Source organism: Platalea leucorodia, assembly GCF_965183815.1.
Source record: "Platalea leucorodia genome assembly, chromosome: 16".
NCBI lineage: Eukaryota > Metazoa > Chordata > Aves > Pelecaniformes > Threskiornithidae > Platalea > Platalea leucorodia.
In genome coordinates, this window is record NC_138838.1 from 5,530,260 (window position 1) to 5,553,327 (window position 23,068).

The 23,068-nt window shown below is 41.5% G+C and overlaps 1 protein-coding gene across 5 annotated transcripts in view; it reads left to right on the plus strand.

The window, feature by feature from the left end:
• CUX1 (cut like homeobox 1) overlaps window positions 1-23,068 on the plus strand; it is a 282,207-nt gene that overhangs the window by 117,221 nt on the left and 141,918 nt on the right. For all 5 annotated transcript variants that reach the window (XM_082328024.1, XM_082328020.1, XM_082328021.1 and 2 more), the window contains exon 4: window positions 9,665-9,743. In XM_082328024.1, the coding sequence (XP_082184150.1) occupies window positions 9,665-9,743 (79 nt within the window). The remainder of the gene's footprint in view (window positions 1-9,664; window positions 9,744-23,068) is intronic.

Here is a 23,068-nt window from a genome sequence, read left to right on the forward strand (position 1 = left end):
TGGAACTACTAATCATGCCTTTGAAGGAGTACTCTAATAATGTGTGTGTCTAAACAACTTCAGACCTACTTTCCTTCTGCATTTGAAGGAGTATTCCTGAGCTGATAGGCATCTTTTTTTTTTTTTTTTTAACCCCCTTTAATTTCCTTATGTTAAATTTACAAACCTAATTAATACAATTTCTTTCCTGTAGGTTCACTCCATGATGGCTCAATTAGAGTAGCAGTAGAACTGTGGTTCAATATTCAGGCCAGCTTCATAATTGAAAACACATTTTCTTCTCAAAAGCTGCAGCTGGTTTGGTTCTGCTCATGCAGAAAAGGATATAACCTTGCATAACATAGGAAATGAACGGTTGAGAGAGAAGCCAAATTCAATTTCAGTCAGATATTTTGAGGATAAGTCCATGATCTATGGAAGCAAGGGAATGAAAAGTGTGTGTATGTGGAAAGCAGCGTATTCAGCACTCTATTAATCACGGCTAGCCTGGGTGCTGTTGTGTGCTGTTGCGTTAGCACTGATTCTAGTACAGAGGCTGGAGAGCAGCCAAGCACTCCAGAAGTTAACCTCTTAAAGACCCTGAGCTGCTTTCTGTTGAATAAATGTAATTTTGTGGTCAGAAATAAATGCTTGTGATGTAGCAGGAGCTTTGAAAACAACAGCGTGGCAAAGCTATTACAAATTGCTCTGTGTGGGGGAAGTCAACAGCATACATCAAAATTCAGAGCTTGCGTCGCGCTGATTTAGGCCCAGAGCTTTCCTGCTTTTCAGTGAAAGTCCCGTTAAACCACTCTGTGTAACAAAATGGAGTAAATCTAATATTTTTGGCGGGTAATTGTTTTCTTTTAATGTCCACTCCACAGGGCGTGGGTGGTAGGTAATTTTCTTTGTATAACAGGAGCACAGGGACAGTTTTGTGCTTCATCTCAATTCCGTTTCCCGATGCTCGCAGGGAAGGGAGAGAGGCTCACAGCGTGCTTTTGGGGTAACAGCAGCACAGCAGCATTTCATTTCTTTGTTTACACAAGTGTGTAAATGATTATTTATTTATTTTTGGATGGCTTGATTGCAGTTTAAACAACATCTTTCCTGAGGAAGGTGATTTAAATATACTTCAGTATCTCAAAGGCAGATGTGCTCTCCTGGATGAGCATGCAGGATGTGTGCTGCCAGCACTGGGCTGCAGGGTGCTGGGTCAAAAACATCCCTGAAAGAAGAGACACTTAACTCCAGGCTGATGGACGGAACTGTAGAAACTCTCAAATACAGCCAGAGCCTCTCCTATTATGTACCTCTTTCTCCTTCCCATATTGATACCTTCCTGGGACAAAGCTCAGCTATTGGGATAACAGGCAAGGTCCCAAACCTAACATACACCACCAGAAGCAAGCAACAGGCACCGTGCACCTTTCTGAAGCTCTTGCAGGTTCATCTCCATCCCATCTAGTGTGCAGGCAAGTCTTACTGAGACAGCAGTTACTACTAGGGTAACTTTGGGGAGGATCAGCCCAAATCCTCTTATTTTTATGTAATTGACAAAGTGCTGAAATTTCTGTTGGCAGCTGGTGGGCTGTCTATATTAAGGCCTGCTATGCCGCTGCCACGCATTTGGGTGAAATGCTAACAGTGGTGGGAAACTATTTATGCAAAATTCAGACAGGCAGCACTCTTTCAGTTCGCAGTGTCAGGAGTATCTTCTCATCCTTGTAAAAAAAGAGAGCTTGAAGTGTGCTGGAAGGAATGGGGATGGGAGGGCTGTGCTGGGCGCGGTATTCTGCCGAGTGTCATTATAATCCAGTCCCTGTTTCTCCAAATGCAGAATTATTCCTGTATTTCTTATAAAATTACTGTGAGGCTCTAGACAAGCCAGTGCCTGGACTTGCTTTGCTATAATAAAGAAGCAAGAGAGTAAGTTCAGTATAAAATATTAGCAAAAGGTTACATTTTGGTATTTATGTGCAGGTGGATTTTGCACAAAGGCAGCTAATGAGCTCATTCTTGCAAGGATTCCTCTGCCCTAATTTTTGAAATACCTAAACAAAAGTTTGGATCATCCATAAGGGAGAAAAGCAATTGTGGGTTCTAGGTCACTGTTCACGGAGGCGGGGGAGGCTGATGGACAGGTGAAAGCACCCACTCGCTTTACTGTGTAGCTCCTTCTGCTGCTGGGAAGCTGGAGGTGATGTCGAGCGGCAGAGGCTGCTGTGCCCTGGCAGGAGCACCGCTTTCTCTCCTTCCTCCCCTGCCCCACTTTGCCACACCGAGCGTGGCCGGGCTGGCCGCGGCAGGAGATGTTCTCCATCCTGCCTTGTGCTCTTGCAGAAGAACCCTGAGGATCAAAAGTGGCAAGCTCTGACATCTCCCTGCTTAGTGGCATAGCGAATAATTTGCTGATCTATTCCCTAGCAAGATGGTCTTTCAGTTTGTTGGGAAGTACCTGGCCCCTGTTTGGAGGTCATCTTTTCCTTGCTTCCTGCCATGTGTTTTACCTTTTTTATGTTACAAAAATTGGCAGCTGGCCCGTGCCGACCGAGGAGGGAGGCTAGGATGCAAAGTATAGAATTACAAGGGTAAATAATTATTCATGCGTGTGAGGTTCCCCGGCCAAATTGGGACACCCCAAATGTGGTTTCACACAGGGTTCTTACACCCTTCAGACGTTCAGGTACAACACAATTTGACTAATCGCTAGCACCAACACTACTGTTTACTAACTAGAGTAAAACTTCGCAAATCAGCTATGTTTCTGCAGCATTCTTGCTGCTTGTCGATTGATCCAGATGTCCTGGAGTCAGTCTTGCTAGAGTCACTTATCTATGACACCAGAAAACACTGGGAGGGTTTAAGTAATGTGTTAGAGGGGCTAGGATGCTGGCATTGTCTTGGTTGTCCAGGGGTATCCTTTATCCTCCATGGACAGCTCTCAGCTTCTGAGAAGCAAAGTCCTTATTTCCAGGGCTAGGCTGTCCTTTAGTTTGTTTTACTCAAGCATGAACAATACCAAAGTCTCCAGTAAAATTCTATTACCTCATTACATTACAGCGTGTAATGTGAACTAATATATATATATTAACAAACTTAATACACTTTCATACTATGAAGACTGATCGATAGAATAGTCACAGAAGGGAATTTTCATAACATTTGGCACTTTGACCCTCCTTTCGCCATCCATATGTTGTCGCTCTGGTTTCATGCCATACCCAATCCATGCCAGTGCGGGACTGACACTGGCCAAGTGTCCTTGCCCCAGCCCTGGGTGCCCGCCTCCTCCCTCGTGCTGAGTCTAGGAAATGCACAGGATGAGTCAGTTCAGTTTGCCAGCACGATGGAAAATAAATTCTTTCTCTCCTTCATTGCTTAGTTTTTCATCGAGTCAGTGAGCTGAATCATGCTATAACAGTGCGATCACTAGATCTGATGCAAGAGAAGCGGGAGCCTGTGGCCTGAGGCAGGAGGAGAGAGCAGGGCTGCTCCGTTTGGTGCCTGCCCGGCGAATGGATTAGGAGTCGAGTGAGAGCAGGAACTGAGAAACGCTGCTCAGAAATGCAGAGAGGTGTGAGGAGGGAGACACGCGGGTTATCCAGGAGAGGTTCAGCAATGATAGCAGACCCACCGTCGCAGTGATCTGAAGGCAGGGTGGCAATAGTAAAAGCTATTTAAACAAAGCTGTCAGTCTGCTGTCAATATCTTGAGGCACATGTTGGGCTGGGCTGTTTTACTGGGAAGGAAGATCAAAGATTGGAAAAGCAACAAGAAGCTGTCCTGTGAGAACGAGGGAGCTGAGCTTTCCTCAGGGGATGGCAGCATTGTTTGTCTGGGAAAATCAGGATTTATCTGGGCATGAAAGGAAGAGAAGGTTTCGAGGGTTCAAGGTTGCAGCTGTTTCACAGTGGAGGGAAGCAGAATTGAAAAGTTGAAGGATCTGAGTCCTTCTGAAAGGTCTCTTCTTGACTTGACGTTAAACCAACAAGTTGGTGAGGCAGGCATGCTCCTCCCAAGCTCTTTCTTGGTAGCGTACCTATGCACTGCACCCAAGCAGCTTTGTTAAACAGATTGGTATTGTATCCACTGTGAAGTCCTTATTTTTGTTAAAGAATTTATAGCACAGCTAAAATACACACCATATGCTTTAAGCAGCTGCACAGGAATAGGTTCTTTATAATTTTGCTTCAAAAATCTTTTAATTGCAGCAAAAAAGTAGTATTTTTACTTTTTCTTTTTGTCAACTGCAAAATAAATTAACTGGGATGATGAACTATATATTTTTACTAATTTGTAAAATTACAATGTTATATTTTTATTAATTAATTTATTAATGCAGATATCCCTGTGTATTAAGACCGGAAATCAAGCCAACTGCAGGCATACCCTGCGCGCTTCCTAATCCACACGTACCAAGTGTGTTGTAGAGCTGTTGTGGTGCACCACCTTAGCAACTGCTGTACTGGTTTGTGTGAAAGAGCAGCTAAGCTCTATTGTAATGGTTTCAAAGAGAGACTGATGCCATTGCATAGCATTAATAATGCTTGCTATAACTGCCATTTGATTCCAGGGCAGCTATTCAAGAATATAGCACGGCTTAAAATAATGGTGCATTAATGAGTTGTTCTCATGCTTTTCCCTTTGTTTAATATGTTTCTTACAATTCTTAATGGCATTTTGGTAGCTTGAAGTAATTGAAGACAAATGGAAAAACTTTGTGATGCAAAACAATACGACAAAAGATGTGTAAGGGCGCTGTGCGAATGAAGGGGGATGGGTGTTTCGTTAAGGCATCTATTTATTAAAAATCAGAACAGAAAAATAACTTCTGTTTTAAGTAATTTATTTTTACTTGATAAGTTAGTTCCAGACTGGGTACAGGACAGTAAAAGACATACCTTTCATGTTAAGGTGGTCAGTGAGAGTGAGAATTGCAACTGAAGAACAATGAGGATAAGTAGAAGAGTTAGGCCTACAAAATTCATGTTCAGCATAGTTGCGTTTGAGACATGTGATACGCGGTTAATTGTACCGCAAGTAAATCAGCAATACTTTGGTAATGCCATACAGACACAGAAAGCAATGTGATCCCTTCATTAAGGAGTTGTCTTTGGGATGCCGAGTTGTCTGAAAACAAAAGAAAAACACAGCAGTGCTGAATGATCCAAGTCGACCTGTCAGGAGCAACACATCGTGGCCGTGTGCTGGTCTCATGGTCTGCAAATGTGTTAATGTGCTGATACTGTAAGTTCAGAGAATTCAAGTGTTGACGCAGAATGTGCTAGCACCTGACAGTCCCAGCTTCCTTGCGAAGAGCTTTATATTCCTGTTTCATCTTTAAATTCAGAAATGCAATTGTGCAGCCTTCTGTCTGACTGCAGTGGGTAAGCCAATACCAAATACAGTACAGCACAGAAGAGCATCCCACTTCTGCAAACCCGAATACAGAATCCAGGTGATTTGTGGGGCAGTAGACATCAGACTTTAATTAATGTTGAAATTTCTTAGTACATAAAGAGTGACAGATTCCAAAATAAAGCCACAGACTTTACTTGTATGTTTTTGAATTTGACTGGACATAGCTGAAAAGGAAAGAGGCAATGTTCAGATAAAACTACATTCAGCATCTTCCCTGACATAGGTGGCCAGATTTGTGGTGCTTACCTAAATGTGGAGATAAAACCGCTGATTTCATTGGCGATATTTTGATTTTAGCCAGGTGTAACAGATATTAGACTGTGACCAAGCATTCCTAAAATAGGTTATCCATGCTACTGGAGTAGCATGCCAGCAGTATCGGGCAACCAGGTGTCATTCTGGCAATGGAGAATGGGAGCAGACGAAGGAGGTCTTCCCGGGCAAGTTGGAGAGAGATTATTATGGAGGGGAAGGGTGTCATTCAGCCTCCGGGATGAACTTGGTACCCTGAGCAACAACTCATGAAAGCACTTGACTGGAAAAATAAGGTAGATAAAGGGAGGACTGCTCTCAAACTGGTGTCTCGCTGCGGCTCCCTCCATATAGCTCCGGTGATATTTTAAAGATGAAGAGTGTGCTAAGGAGGGAGGATTCCTAGTGTCTCATTTCTGTTATCTCAGTATAGCGCCAGTGGTATTATCAAGACAAATAGTATGCCAAAACTTAAAAGTGAACATATGTTTATGGGGGTGGTGGGGAATACAGAGGTCACTGTTGTTTCTTTCTAGTCAGAGAAGACATAATGGGGCCTGGTTTGGATAAATTAAGATTTGGAGCTAAGCTCATGTCAAGACTACGCTAGTGTAATTATAAGTTGACTTCTTTCATGGTCCCTGAAGTTTTTAGAGTCAAATAAAAATGTTCAGCAAGAGTTTTATAATGTAGTTCAACTGTTTTAATGTGAGCTGATTGCAGCTCATCCTTGTTGGCTCCCGAACCAATTTTACTTTGATTTGAAAAAATACTTCCCAATACTTCCCTCCATGTCATTTCAGTGCTCTGTCTCCTCTGTTTCTGGACTTCATTTATATTTTGCTATTTTTGACATCATTTTCATCCCGTATTTCCTTATTTCCTTACGCAGCTGGAAGCTGGCATACTTAATTATTTTTTATTGAAGTTAAAGTTGTCATGGTGCTTTTTCTGAATTTTATTTTAAAATAAAAAATAGTTGTGGTGCTCATTTTTAATAGAACTCTAAACTGGACAGATTGATTTTTTTTTTAACAACTAGAACATAAAAAAAAAAAAATCTTTCTGCTGGTGGGATTGTTTGGAATTCTGGTTCTGAATTTGGGGGGGAGAAAAAAAAGGTGTGAAAGTTCCTGTGATTTACAGACTGCTTCCGTTAGAAAGTCTCTGATCTCCTTGGAAGATATTGTTTCAATTCTGGTTTATATTTCAGTCACTATATAACTGGTAAGGAGTGAATAAACCATACCTTTTGTAATACTTAGGGAGAATATAAGTACAAATGCCCTTTATTAAAATGTGGAAAAAACTGTAATAGGAAAACAAATCCATCCTGTTATTTCACAGAAATGCAAGCATTTCAAATGCTTTGGTTTTCATAAAAGGGGCAAATGAATTTTTCAAAATACGGTACAGAATCAGTTCTGTAATGCTAATTGTATTTAATAATAGTAATTTAAATTTGGCTGTACTCTGCTGAGCAGCAGTGAGAGAAAATTGTATGTGGGAATGTTAAAGTCCAGAAGTCTAACATATGGTGTGCTTTGGCCTTCAAAGTCTGTCTTTATGTACCCATGAAATATCTCAACTGCAAAAGTCTTTCTGATGGCTGCCCCCTCCTTTCTCGCCCGTTCACAAGCGGTGTCTGATACTCCCAAGCATTGATTTACACTACCCGGTGCCTCTCTGCCTTTGGCAGTTTGTTCCATATTCTAATTTCAAATACTCTTTGTGTGAAAATGTTCTAACCGAATTACTTATGTTCTCATTCCCTAATGAGCGTCAGTCCATCTGTGATTGCTTGAATTCAAATTAATAAATGGGTTATTCACAACCATCAATCCCTTGCTCTCCAGCACGTCATATGCCCTGTGAGATTCCAGTGCCTTTCCATAGCCTTTCTTGGTAAAATCTAAAAGACAAGTATGGCCAGGATTTCTTGAGAATTTATTTCTGCTCTCCACGTCCTCCATCATTTTGGCCTCTGCTGCTTGTTTATCATCTGTCCAATACTTTTTTTTTTTTTAAATTGATAAGAATAAGCTGCAAATAGGTCAGGTTTCAGTTATGCTACACCTCCAAGCTACCTAAATTATCCAGGTTTTGGAGGGACGTAAGCAAAATAGGAATTTGGTTTGTTTCTGTAAATACAGTCTTGTATTGTGTTACAGTAACTCGTCTCTTTACAACCTCTCGCCGTATCTCTCAAGATTTCATTGCTGCTGCCAAACGCTGTGCAGATGCTTTCAGTGTCCTTGTTTTCCTTCTTGACACCTCCCCTCAGAGTCTTTTCTTGGTTTATACGTTGTGCATTGTGCTTCTGTGTAATTTCTACAGTTGTCCTTGTCCTTTTGTTTTCTGGCCTTAATCCTCTCCGTAATGATCTCTACAAGTCACTTATCAGCCATAAGACTAATCTATACAAGTCACGTGGCGTTCCTGCGCTCTGCTCCTGTGCGCTTTGCGTCTGACTCCCTCCATTATTTTAATCATCTGCATTGTAGGACTTTTTTTTTTTCTTCCCCCCAAAATCCTTCCCTTCGCAAAGCCATTTTCATACAAAGTAAACAGAAGTGGCACCAAATCTGACCCCGCAGCACCCTCCTGCTTATCTCTCCTCCTCCCTGCGCCGCTTCCTTTCCCTGGCACCCTCTGCTTCCTGCGCCGGAGCGCCCTGCAAGCCACCACGGCCCGCCGGGTTTGTAGCACGCTTTCTAATTCTGCAAATCTCCCTCCCATGTAATAAAATATCAGATACTTCCCTGAAATACAGATAGAGTAAACGCTGTCCATTGTTTCTGCCTTATCTACCAAATCAATAACGTAGTGAAAGAATTCAAGGACGTTTTTCAGACAGGACCTTCCTTTTTTAGTACATGTTGATGTACACACCTTTAAATGGTTTCATAATATTAACTGCTTTTCACATACACAGAAGAATTGATATCAGGCCTTTGTATCCGTAGTTCTTCAGATCCTTCCTTGCTTTTTATTAAAATATGGGAACGATAATCTCCATACTTCTAGTTTCCTGATTTCAGTAAGCTCCTGCAGAACTGTGTCAGGCTTTCCTGTTTCCCTTTCTGTCTCTTTCTGCTTTGGAGTATTAATTCAATGGACCTGGTCTTGGGTTGGTTTGGTTGTTTTGTTGTCAATATTTAGTAATTCTGAATCCTCTGTTTTCCAATACATGAGGAAAATACACGTTTACCAAAAAAAAGTTGTTGTGGAAGAAGTATTTTATTCTCAGAGCTGTAACGCTGCATTTCCTTCTAAAATGAACTTTTAGATGAAAATACAGATTTAGAGGAAAATAACAGATTGCGTGAGGTAGTATTTTCCCTCACCTGGGCAGACAGCTTCTTAGATTAGTATTGTGTGTATTACAAAATACGAAGAGAAGCTAGTCAGAGGAGCGTGGCTTGAGCTCATGAGTGCAAGACAGTATAGACTCTATGGGTCTGTGCCTGAGCTTTATTAGAAAACTTATTTGCATGTAGAAGACTTACGGTTGTTTGGTATTAAGTATAACAGGGTACCCAACAAGTACATCTTTTCATCCTCTCATAGGCTTAGTGGAAATATTAGAAAAATGTATTTGCCACAGTAAAGGCAGAGCGTGACATCAGAAGTTCACGCGGTTCCCATTTGTTGTACTAGATCTTAATAAGTGATAAAAGAAAACAGTTGTTGAGGAGAGAACCTGTCTGGCAAATACCATGCTTTTTATAAAGATTTAAAGTCAAAATCTCAATAGACAGTAGCGTTCATAAAAATATTGATGCTTGCTATTGTGCTGAAACAGGACTTTAAATCATACTCAGTACAAATGTACGAGAAATATTCTTACAAGACTGCTTCTATAGGAGCTGTACGCAGGAGAATCGAGTTCTCTTTTTATGTGTTAACTAGTTTTATATGAAAAATATTCATTTATTTTTATAGCTCTGAGTGTAAGAGTTGTATTGGAACAAGTCTAAAAGCCTTCTTTTCTCATCACCTCTTTTAGATTGACGCATTGGGTAAAAGAAGCAAAGAAGCAGAGGCAGCCTTCTTGAACGTTTATAAGAGATTAATTGATGTTCCAGGTAAGCAAATTATTTCCTTATTCTGAAAAACTGATGGCTTATGTTCATGTGAATACTACTGGGCATTTTTTCTACCTTTGATAAGGTAAATATGAGCAATGGCTTTATTCTGAAACTGATACGCTCCAGTATTATTTCTAATGGAAAGAACTATAACTAAGGCACATTTCATGACTTCTCTTAAAACTGTTCATTACACTTATGTTTTAACGTTTGTTTGAATCATTTTATATTATTACAATATTGTGTGATTCTCAGTAATTTGTTTATTAGAGGGTTCAGACATTTCTAACAAAAAAGATACATCTTGAAGCTTCATCAAGAAGCAGCAATATTTGTACTTTTAAAGGACAGAGAAAATTTTTCATACCTTCCAAAAAAAAAAAAAAAAAAAAAAAAGCCTTACTGAAAAATAAATCACTACCAAGTTTCACTTCTGTTCAGTGTAAGTGTGATCATAAATTTTATTCAAAGGCCTTTATTTTATGTGTTTTCAACTTTCCTTTATGTTTGGCATCAGAAGTTTCCAGTTAGTTTCTTTTTACATTTTGGGAGTTGATTTTTTTTGTTTTCCCCAATGGTAGATAAATACTGGCTGAACAGATTTTTCTTTTTGCAACTGTACCCAAAGATGAGAGGGAGTTAGGAGTCCAAGTCTCCACTTCCAAATCTTGGCCTGACTGAGCTGTTGGCATATGACAGGGGGTGTGTATGATTTTATACTTTTATAAAATGTTGACATTATATATAATATTCAAAATACTTACCACAAGGGAGGTTTTGAGGTATAATTAATAATTGTAAGGGCTTTTAAGGCCTCACTGCAAAGTACACCCTAGTCGTTACTTGCTTTACCTTTTAAAGAACAATTCCATGCATGCTTCAAATAAAAATTATCTTTTTTAATGTTTTGTTTACAGCTTAACTGGTTAAAAGGTCAGTGTTTTTCAGATGCTCAGTCAGAGATAACATACATTTTTTTTATGCTTTCACATTTATAGTTGAGTAGTGCCCAGTGGCCAGTTCCTGCTGTGTTAAGTGCAGCATACGTAGAGAGGTGCAGCAGGGACTTACCGTGCTCATCCTAGACCACAATTGCCTCAGAAATGTTGTTTTTTAGGTTAATCAGCTATGGTCTGTGAGTTTTCGTTTACTTGTTTCCTGCTCATAGTCTTAGTAACGTTCCATAGGTGAACAGCTTCCTTTGCACGTCTGCTCGTGCCATGGGAAGCGGCGGATGACTCGGAGAGGCTCCTGACCGTTGCTTGCAGGGTGCGGGCAGTTTGCGCTGGCGTGAGCAGCATGAGCATGGGATGGGCTCTCACAGCTCAGTTTTGTAAAGGAAACCCCTCCGTGAAAACTACCCTACATAGCTGCAGCCTGCAAGTCCACCATTCAGTGCTAAGGAGCGAAGCTGTAGCCCCCTCCATCTCCATGCTAACGCAGCCCAGGGTGCTTGTTCCATGCCATAATTCGAGAGGCGAGTAGGTTTGATTTCTAATGGTCTGGTTTTTTTACGACTTGAGTAGTTGTGTCAAACAAGAGCTGTGTGGGATCCTTTTCATGCTCTTGTGCAGAGGCTTTTTTCTGAAGCTTGGCATTATCACAGGTGCTGGGATTTGAACAGCAGAGTCAGACCAAAGCCTTATGGAGAAGGGTGGACATATATCCCACCCATGCTGTAGGATCTAAATGGTGAGCGACTTTGTCAGTACTTCTTTGTAGGAGAAAGAGTTTTCTCCTTTCCTTCATTTGCAAGAGCAAAATTTACACACCTTCTTCCACACGCCACAATCTCTCTCTTGTCCAGCCTTCCCCTGCGCATGCCTTATGTTATGTGTCAGAGAAATATTTCTTTGATATTCTTATTACATGTAAAAATTGCAGCCTGGCTAAGTTGTGAGTGCGATGGAGTCTGTGGGATTAGAAATATCTACAGGTTTTAGTCTCATGCTATATCTGCAGGCCTGAGGGGCACACGAGGAGCATACCGATGTTGCTAAAAGCAAATTCCAGGTTCTCGAGCAGAAATCCAGCCAGTCTCCTGTAGCTGTATGCAGGCGTAACAAATACTCACTGTTTACAACACATACTGCAACAAGAAGGAAACCAGCCATTAGGAATGTATGGCACTGGTGTTCATCACGACTTGGTAGGGCTGAGTTAGGCGTATGGAGTTAGGGGCTTGCTTCATTGTATTTTTTTTTTTTTCATTTCCTTCTCATTGAATGTAGTCTTTTACGTTGGGTATGTATCCGTGGAGGGCTTTCCCTTATAAAAGACCATCAGCATTCATTTATTGCATGTGTTGTTTTGCCTCTGTGTGGCTTTACATATCTTTTGACCTGTCCATTTGGTATTTCAAATATTTAGGTATACTTTTAGCTCCAAAATCCTGCTGTGTTTTCTTTTCGGTGTGAGAAGGGAGCTATGATGTTTTGAGAAAGCTATGACTGGAATGCTGCAGAGTGGTTATTTAGCAGTAAGCATCACTGTTACAGGACAAGGGTGCAATTTTATCAGACTTTCAATATCCTTTATAGGACCATATAATAATTGCAGCTGAAGTCTAATTCCCAGCAGCCAATTTTATGGTTCTTGAGGAAAGCATGTATTCCTCTCCTCAGTAATAATGTGCACACTTTATATAATTAAAAAGGGCTTCTATTTTAATTTTACTATAAAATGATCTGTATTGAAACTCCAGCTACAGTGCTTTATGGATTCAGCTAAGTTTAATGATTTTCTTTCCTGACTTGACCAGAGTTTTCGCTCGTGTTCACCAGTAAGGAATTTGTGGGAAGGGTGGTATTTTACTTGTAAATTTTCCTATATACATCAGGAGTTTTCTCTTTAAAAGATAAAACAGACCTTTTCATCTCTCTCTCCAGCTTTATGATACTGTTAAAATAGCATTATCATTGGTTTGTGGTGCAAAATTTATCCTTCCTAAAGGAAAGTATGTGTCAAGGAAAGCATTTTGTTTTATGAAAATTTATACAGCTATAATTCTCACTCAGATCATTCTGTCTTGCTTGAGACTGAACATTTTTAATTAATGGAATTAATTTTCTCATTTAATTGCCTTATTTTCAGTATGCAGTAGAGAGCTAGAGAAAAGTGAATGCTGCCACATGAATTGCACTAATCAACAAGGTTGTCACAACTTACCTTTAAAAATAATGTGAATATATTTATTTTGAAGTAAAGGGAGGTTGAGGTTGTATTTTGAGGAAGCTTTCTTGCATCTGTACAAGATTTCTTTCTCTCTAGTTCTATAAAACAAGTGTATTATGTTAGCACCCTTGGCTTTCAGGGTCTTAATCTTGCAAACACTTCAAGTGAAATTGGAGCCCTGTTGTGTAAGTGTTTGGAGGAGCGGGATTGCCTTGCAGAAACAGTATATTCATAATACTGTTTTTCGAAAGGTTTAGAAGAAAAATATTAAGTATTAAAAATCCTAAAAAATAAATATTTTTCTTTTAAAAAGGAACGGTATTCACTACTTAATTTTTTTTAAACAAACCTTAACTGTAATTTTCAAGTAAAAGTTAAAATGTGGAGACCCAGAGTGAATGCCAGATGACAGTGTCTGGATGAACTGGTTAAATAGAGTTTCACTTTATGCTCTGTCTCTATTACTGTGCAATTACTGCACAATGCCACAGTTGGATTTGCTCCGTTTTCAGTATTGCTCCTGTTAAGCGTAGCTCCTGTGTAGGCAAAGAAGAAAGGATTCTGCCTTTAAACAGAAAATCTGCTATCTTGATGTGGCAACAACTAAACCGAACTGGGGTTCAGTGGTTGTTTTCCTATAAAAGCTGATTGTGTATCTTTTGCAATACTGCTAAGAGCTTGTCACCAAAGGGGAGTACTTGAAAGCTCGTCTCCTTCCCGCTTCTCCCTTTACTCCAAGGTGAAATTCGCGTGGCCGGGCTGTGGGCACAGCAGTGCCAGCGTCGGCCATGCTCAGGCACCCAGCGCACCCCGCGCTCGCCACCGCTCCTCCGCACGCACCGCGGCTGCTGCCCCTCCTGCGCTCCGCTTTCCTGAAACGTAGTCCTAACCCCCTCCCGCTCCTCCGTGCTGCCTTTCCACTTGAGGCACAGTACTACATCTCGGTTATACCCAGTACGAATATAATAGGAAAAAGCATTGTGCTTTTTCAGCATATATGTGTTTGGGAATCAGGGTGGGTTATGCAGAATATTTGCTCTCGGTTTGGTGGGGACTGTGCAGCCTTCTAGGGTTGAGCCATAAATGGTATTTGTTTCTGCTTAATGGGAATTTTCTCATCAAGAAACTAAATGTAAAAGGGGATGTATGTGTGTTTTTATTGGAGACTCTTCACAGGTCTCTGCTGTGATCAGATTTGCTGTAAGTTTGGTGCTATATAACGTGCATGATGTGTGTTTTAGCTCAGAGGACCTGCTGTCTAAGCAAAGTATAAAATAACAGAGGGTAAAAAGAAGAATTTTTTTTTTTTTAATGTGCCCTGTCGAAACAATTAAAAGCAATAACAGTGAAAGATGGCTGAAGTGGAAATTTTATCTTTCCCTTACTCCTTGCCATCATAAATTGCACGCCCTGCCGTGGGGGCTGTATCTTACTAAGGGGTTTGAAGGAGGAGCAGGCTGGCTCCAGGGGAGTTTTCCACACACCCATCATTACATGTAGTATTTTTGTTTACATATAATCACAGTTCAGCCTTGCAAATTCAAACTCCCTGCATAGGGTTTTCTTTTTGCAAGGAATGATTTAGCTGAGGAAACAGAAACTTCTTTTAAAATAAGTAATCAGTAAAACACAAAATAAGTGTTAGGGAATTACTTCTAAAGGCAGAAATGAGAATTTGTTTCTCACCCATAAAGAGAACTTCATTCCTTCACCACGGAGCCCATGCTAGCAGCGGTGTGAGATGCAATGCTTACTGCTATCACTCCATTGGCTTGTCATTATTTACAACTCAGCAACACTCTCCAGGCTTGTATTGCTGGTTGGGCTAAGGGAAGACTTCCATTTGAAGTGTATTTGATGAATATTCTGAGGTTAAAGGTGATACAAGAGAAAAACACGTTTGATCCCCCCCCCCCCCCCCCCCCCCAATTATCTGCTGCTTATGTTGGAGGTGATAAATGTGTATGAAGTTGTTGTATTTTTATACGTTATGTGACGCGTTTGGATTTTTTTTGTAAAATGTAATGTTAAGCAGAAAGCATAAAGGTTAATGCCAGCCCTGATAGCAGAAAGTCTGCATAGAGTTTTACATACCCAGATGACCCAGAAGCTGTGCATGATGTGCTTAAATTGCAACATAAGCAGACCCAGCCTTTTGTGCTGGGGGAGAAGAGCTGGTTCAATGTAAATTTAGGGGAGATGTAAAGAGGGGAGAAGGAAAAGAGGTTCACTCCAAGGGGCTGTGTTAAGCATATCCCAAACTAGAATACTAAAAACATAGTTTGAAAAAGTTAATATGCAGAGCACTCTTCATTGGGCTAATCGTTAATTGTTTGGCAAAACTGTCGTAAAGAGCAAGATCAGGTTATAGTATACCCTGAGTTTGTGGTATATCGAGACTGATCAGCACAGACAATTTTTGAGAAACGTTTGGTATCATTACAAACAGTGTGAAAAAGTTAAAGCAGTTCCTGGTTTGTTAATAGTATGTGTCAAAATGGTCGCCCCTTTCCAAATAAAATATATTTAAATAAAATTGAAGATAGACACATAAAATAAAAAGGCTTATATTTTTGCTGCCCCTAACTTTACAAGGGAAATGAATATTCATAACACGTGCCTTTTCTCAACCTTAGAGGGAAAAGAAAACAGTATTACAGTGAGTAGTCTTAGGAGGAAAGGAAGCAAAATGAACTTGCTCGTGGACAACAGAAGTAGCGCAGACACCCCCTCAAACAGAGCAGGAGGGTATCTTTCTAAACACACTTGAAAATCTGATGAAATTAAGCAGAAAATTGAGCATAGTTAATACTTGAAAGAGGGACAAGCAATAAACCCCTGTGGCTGCAGGCAGTGACTTAGCTTGTGACTGTATCCCATCTGAAGACAAAACCCTTGATGCTTCACCAGCACATTTAAACCAGGTAAAAAACCAGAGCTGCATAAACATACGAAAAATGCCCCAGTTCTGGAAGCTGGGTCTGGAAGAGAAGTCTGTACGTATGGTAAAAAATGAGGGACCGTAGACATTGGTGATTTTGCCCAAACTGTTCTGCAGATCTTTGCACAAAGAAATGCCCAGGTTTGGGGTGAGAGGGACAGTTTAAAGTCCGGGCTGCAGATGGGAGATTTTTAGCGGTGTTTTGGTAGGGTCAGTGGCTGCTACTGTTTTATTTTCCAGAAGAGTCTGAATCGCCTGGGATGCTGCTCCAGCCTTCGGGTAGTCCAGTGCTGAGGAATGTAGAAGTAGCTCATAATCACTTCAGCCTCCTTCCCTCGGGGGTTTGAATTCAGAGACACAGCATAAAATACAATTTTGGATCTGTACTGGGTGAATGCATGCTGGTACGGCATACTGTTAGCATTACATAGTTATTTTCAGATGAAGCACAAAGTCCTGGCCAGTTCTTGTCTTTAGTATTCATTCACTTTATCCTTATGTTTTGAAACTGATGTCAAAATAATTAAAAATAGCTCTGTTACCTGCATATGTGGCTTGAAACTGGGCTTGTCTGATCACATACTTTTTTCTTCTGTTTTTCTCGTTGAATTAGTAATTGGATAAATTCCTTTGTAAAAGCTGGAATAAATATTCAAAGGAAGAAATATCCCTAAAGCATACACTTTAAAAAATTTATTGTGTGGTTGTCAAGCCCTATTTTACTTGGTAGGCTGGAGGCACGGAAGGAAGAGGGGAGGTGCAGATAAGGGGAAGGATGCAATGAATAGAAGCAGGAAGAATGTGCCGTATAAGAGAGAAGATGTCCCCGCGGGCACCGGCTGTGTTCACCTGGAGGTTGTAACTGCAGCACCCTGTGAAAGCTGTTGCTTCAGGGAGCGGAGTTAGAGCAGCCCTGACCCCGGTGACTGGAGCAGTGCTGCATACTCGGAGCAGAAGAGGCAGACCGTGGTTGTGATGGGGAATATTGGACTTTCCCTTTCTCGTTTGCAGGAATGTGAGCTGGAATTAGAATAAACCCCAGCTTTCAGAGGGTTTAGTGCTAAGTCTATTCAGAAGCTTTTAGGAGAAAGAAAGGATGATTGTGGCAGAAATGCTTTCAAACATAGTGGAAGATTCTTGTTTCTTTTTATAATCTCAAAGTAGGAGAAATGAAACTTCAGAGTATAGGTGATTTTCTGCAACTGTCCTTTGCTTTGCGCTGAGCTCAGTGTGTGAGCAGTAAATTCCGGTGTCTTCAGCCATTATTAGAATATTAACAATCAAGTTGGAGCATTTTCAGTTGCAGTGGCTTCTCTTGTAGCTCATTAGGTCCTTTTTCAGCTGACATAGTGCCATAAAATATTGTATCAGCTATTATGCATCCCCCACTTTATAATATTAAAAACTTTTCTGAGGATTTATTTTGGTAACTCCTTTGAAAATACAGGGAACTGCAATGCAATTCATTAAGGAGTCAATCATTTACTCTCCCTTATATGACTTTTTTGGATACTCGGGTACAGATGTATCTCATAAGCTGGGGCAGGGCCAGAGCATCTTTCCGGCAGTAGCCATTCTAGAATTGATAGATAAATAAAGGATGTTTTTAAATAACACCCCATGAATCTAAGAACCACATTCTGGCAAAGGGATCTATATGACTGTGGTCAAATTGGCTATATACCATCTCACGTCGTTTCACGTAAGCCTGCAAGCATTGGAGAGCGCTGCCACGGAGAACTTTTGTTGTGATTAATGGGGAGGAAAGGCGCCGGTTTGCTGCGACTTCCCCCGTCCCTGTACAGAGGGGTCGCATCAGGATTGCTTTGCTGCTTTGCTGCTTTCAGAGGTCGGCAGACTTTGGGATTCTGCTTTTTTGCTGGTAAGGAAAATGAGAGTCCCTCACCCTCTTGTGGGCTCTTTGAATTCCCTGGTACAGCCCTTACAAAATGCTCTGACAGCACGAGGGTGAGGGGAACACTGTAAAAAAGCAGAAAAAAATAAAAGGAAGAGAGAGATCCCAGTCCTGTGGGATGGGGGAGTAAGAAAACATGTATAATTCTTGATTGAAGGAAGAATCTTTTCATGTTTTTTATGAAGTGAGGAGTTGGAGAGATGAGCTTTGTTTCAAACGGAATTACGGCTATAACTCTTCTGTCCCTGGGCTACCAGCGTCATAGGGGAAAAGGAGGAAAGCTATCATTTATTCCATGAAATCTTTGTCTCAGTCTCTCTAGGCTATTTCAATTTACCCCTGAAATTTCTGGGGAATAATTAATGAATTAATTAAGTATGCTGTGAGGTGTTTGAATATTCAAAAGCTACAATGTAATTATTATTTTTTCTAAAACACATTTTCAGGTTATTTTCAGATATGCAGCCTCCCAAGAAAGCACTTACTGCATCAAAAGCTAATAGCGCTTCTTCCTGCTCTTCCTGCCTGTAAACCCGAGCCCGCTCTCCGAAAGACACGCTCATCGCAAAGAGCAGCGGTCGGGCTGAGCAGCGATGCATTTAGACAGTCAAAAACTTCTTTTACTTCATGACGAAAGTATCGTGACAGCCGAGCTGAACTTGTGGCTTTTTAAAAAAAGTTAAATCACATTAATGAAGTTGTGTTAAGGAGGATTCCCCCCCCCCCCTTATCATTTTGTGTGGGTGTTTCTTGTGAGCGATCGCTAAGAAAGCTTTGCTTACAATGTGGGTTAGGCAACAGAAATACAGCCTCGTTGGAAGAAAGGCATTGCCTTCGATGAATTATTTTTAGGTCCGAACCTTAGGAAACACATTTCCAGTGATACAAAATATTAATTGCCCCTGTAGTTCTGGCACCGTTTCATAACTTGCTTTCTTAACGTTTCCGGTGTTACAGGCCCGTAACAAAGAGGGAGGAGGGAGATTTAGGAAAAGTCCTTTGTTTTGGAAAAGTCTCTTCGGGAGCTCCATTTTGAGATACCAGAGGAACACATTTTGCAAACAAGCAGAAGAGCGAGCCCGCTGGCCCGGGGCAGGGGAGCGCCGGCCGCCGCACGCTTTGGCAGCACCTGACCCACGCACAAGCCTCGCACCGCGGCTGCGAAGGGCTCGGTTGCGCCGGCTTTGGGACGTGCGAGCGGCCTCCTCCCAGCGCCGCCCCCGCCGCCCGCTGCCGCCCCCGCCGCCCGCTGCCGCCCCCGCTGCCGGCCGCGGGCGCGGGGCTGCCTCCCGATCCCATCCCGTCCCATCCCATCCGCCCCGCGCGATCCAGGCCGCGCCTTGCCGCTCTCCGCCGCCCCGGCCGGTGCCCGCTGCCCGCCGCCCGCTCCGGGCAGCCCCGCCGCCGCCCCCCTGCCGCTCCCCGCTCCCCGCTCCCCGCCGGGCGGGCGGAGCCCCGCCAGCGCCCCTCTGGCCGCCCCGCCGCCGCGGCACCTCCCAGGTGGGGTTTGCGGAGAAACTTCCCGCTGAGCAGCGCTCCGCGGCGTTGTTCTTAAAAAATAATATATGTATATGGAGAGAGAGGGTGATTGGCCACGGCGCGCTGTAAATTGTACATTTAAGCAATGACATAGTTTTTCCACTTCATTTGGCAAATTTTCCTCCCGCAGCCCATCCCTCCATCACTCTCCCTGTATTAGCTAACAGGTTCAAACGGCGAGGGGAAGGACGCTGATCTGTTCGGGAGGCAGCTCCTCGCCGCTCGCAACGAAACCAGCTACGGCCAAGGCGTTCTAGACATTTAACTTTCCAGACCGAGCTTATTTTCCTTGAGCTGAGGTGGGCTTTTTCCCCCCTCTTCTTAAATAACGAGGGTGGTCCCAGCATACTCTATATCGAGACAGCTTTTCATCAGTTGCTCATCAGCATGCTAATTGCTGTATGACTAATTATGCCCTGAATTCCAGTTGATTTTCTTAATGAGACAGCTGGGTTAATTATGTAATCGTATGATTACATTAGCCTAGAGTGCCCTGGCGAAAAGTAACGCAGGCAGGAGCGTGATGTCATTGCACGAGCAGCGCTCACAAGGGGGTGCATTCATTTCTGCCTAATGACAGGGGAGGGCAACGGTACCCACAGTGCTCTTTGTGTAAACACTTATATTGAATTATTAAGATCTGTGTCTTTTTCCAGCTCGCAGAATGAGGGAGGAATGGAGTTTTTTTAAGCGAAACTCACATTGGAAGTGCAGCCGGTCATTGATAGTCCTGTTCCATCTCCGGGGTTGAGGGTGGGTTTGGTCTGAGCAGCGTGGGGTTGCAGGTGGTGAGGTGCTGCCTCCAGATAGTCATGTAATGCACTGTTCTGGCGAGATCCCTCTTTGCAGTCTTTTTAAAATTACTTGTAAAAGATGTAGTTTACTTGCATACGTAGTCACAAAAAAAAAAAAAAGGTTCACTTGCGCCGCTATTCAAAAAGATATCATCAGGGCATGTATGTGATGTGAGAATAGTGTGAGAGATGTTATTGCGGCTATGTTGCACTAGCTTGTTTGATGTGAAGTATTAACTGCTATAAAAATAATGTTACATTTGTAACATTTTTTTCACGCCTGTGCTTATTGAGACGTGTCCGTTCACCTCCTTTATGAGGACAGAAGCTCCTCTGCAAGGGGAGCGGTGTGGTGTGTCACAGTGGTGAGCACAGGGACGTGCTCAGGGAGCTGCTTGTGGAACGGGACCAAAAGGGCAATTCGTTGGGAAGCGAAGGCAGGAACAGGCTTTGCAGATACTGGTTTAAAATGTGGCAGGTATTCTTTCTCATATGGTAGCGTGGATCGGGGATTGGATCCAGACACGCTGGGCTGCATACTAACACGTCAGGCAAAGGGCTTCTTTGTGGGTGTAGCGTGCGACAAGTGGATCGGGAAGGTAGAACAGAATAGGAAGCAATAGGAAAAAAAAACCTAAATTTAGTATAAAAAAAGACATCTCAGTTTATTCTTGGGCAATAATGATCTTGCTAAACACTTTTTAAAGTTCTGGATGAGCAGATTCCTTTTACCAACTTTCTCATTTCTTACTTATCTTGTGCCTAGCAGGGATTCTGAACTTCTGCAAGCTAAAGATTCAAACTGAGAGAATAATTTGTGATGAGTTTTCCACATCTAGGTGTTAAGTGAGGTGATTTTTCTCTTTTACAGATTACAGAAAAGGCATTTCCATCTTCGCCTCTCTCCATAAGCTAGTACCACTTGATTTTTTTGAAATGTGTATGCCTGTTGTTTGTGTAATGAATCGAAAGTTTTGGTCCGTTGCTTGTTTAAAAATTCAGTGACCTCCTGTTAAATGACATGAAACATACTTTGTAAGTCTGGTTAATATAAAAAGGTATGCTTTTTCATGCATGCATATGTTGGGAAAAGGAGAGTATTTTTATATATTTTTAAATCCACTCAGGTAAGAAAAAAGTCGTTCTGACTGTAAGGTTTATACTTGTTTCAGATTAATTGGTGTTTATAAGTACTTCAGCAATCATGGGGGTTTAGGGGTTTCTTTGAGATTAAAGCTTATGTTGGAGCGTGCCATGAGAAATGAAGTATTTGTCTCTCTGCCCAAAATGTCTTGGTCATTTCATTGTCACGCAATGATTAGTTCTCTTTAATGCAGTTTATAAAAATTAAGTCTAAGAGGTGCTTTTGCCGTGGGTTTTTTTTACATGTCCTTAAGCAGTATTTAGTGGCTGCAGGCCATTAGTCCTTCAAATGGGCTCTAGTAAAGTTTGAAGTTTAATGCACAGAGACTGTTTTTACATTTTGTTTGTTCTGCCACTGTTTTGCTACTTGAACATTAACCTTTAATAGAGCTAAATTAAATATACATGTCCTGATGAATAATTATGAGATTGGAAGCATTTTCATTTTGTACATAAAGCTTCTCAGGGATTGCAAATTTGACTAAAGGTTTAGTCATTATTCACTTTATAATGCCCATGTTATTTTTGTCTTTTAATTCTTTACTGATTTAAATATAAAAAGCCCTGTGTATTTGGAGCAAAATACCTATTGTGGGTGTCCTGGCTTTTTACAATGGGCATGTTAAAACAAGGGGGAAAAAGTGAACCCGCAATTTTGTGAAGTTCAATTTCCTTCATTGTGGCATTTTAACACTATTTTGCAGAAATATCACAGCTGAAGCTTAAGATCCCTGCCTGATATATTTTGCGATTCCTGTAACAATTTAAGACATGGATAGATTGAGACGATCCGGCCTTTCGTTATGTTCAGCAGATGAATGTCCGGGGCTAGCTCTGTCGGAGAAATGCTGAGCTGCAGAAGTGTGACAAAACGGTCATTCCAGATAAAGGTCGGCAGACCTACATGGGAGAAGGGTGATGTTGTGACAGCCCGGACCTTAATTGGACCATACATAAATATTGCAGGGCCTCTAACTCGTGCTACTGCTGTGACTTAAACTTCATATTTAATTCCTTACCTGTACCCCCGTCTCTGCCACAATAACATTTTAAGTTTGATTTATTATAAATATTTTAATACAGATAATAATAACGAAAAGTATTTGGCCTAAAAAGCATAAATGAAAAAGCTATGTAGTCATAAACTATGTATGTACAGAGAACAGATGACAAGCAACCTAGATTTTGTATTATGAACAGGGTAATGCCATAAGCTGTTGAAGAACCGAAGTAACAAAATGCAGCAGGCTGCTACTTATAATGTCTCTGAGCTCAACATAACCCAGTACTATTCTTCTATAAACTATGAAACAACACTGGCATATTGAAAAAACACACAGGCTCATGCTTAATGTGTTAACAGAGGTACAATAGACTTATTATGTGTTTCCAGAGACTGAGGGTGGTCTGAAAAATTAATGACTGTAGTGGCTGAAAATTAAGCGAACTCCCTAATATATACTGTTGTTGATCCACTGAGTTTGGTGTTTAGCATTCCTCAACAGGAGACTAAATCTTTGCAGCCATTTCACAAGAGATGCTGGCGCCCATAACAGAAATGTATTCAATAATCTTTTATAAGTCCATCGGATTCCAGCGTTTGCCTATTCTGACTGGGAAGAAGTCCCAGAATAAATCACGCGTGCACACGTCAGGTGTGTGCTAAGGACTCTCTTTAGCAGAGGGGGACGAACATCAGAGAATTAATCCTGAGAGGACATTCAAAATAATTTCTAATTTCTATTCGATTAGTAGTATAAGAAAAAGAGGGAACATGAGTCACAAACCCCAAGGTTCATGGAATTAATTAATAATC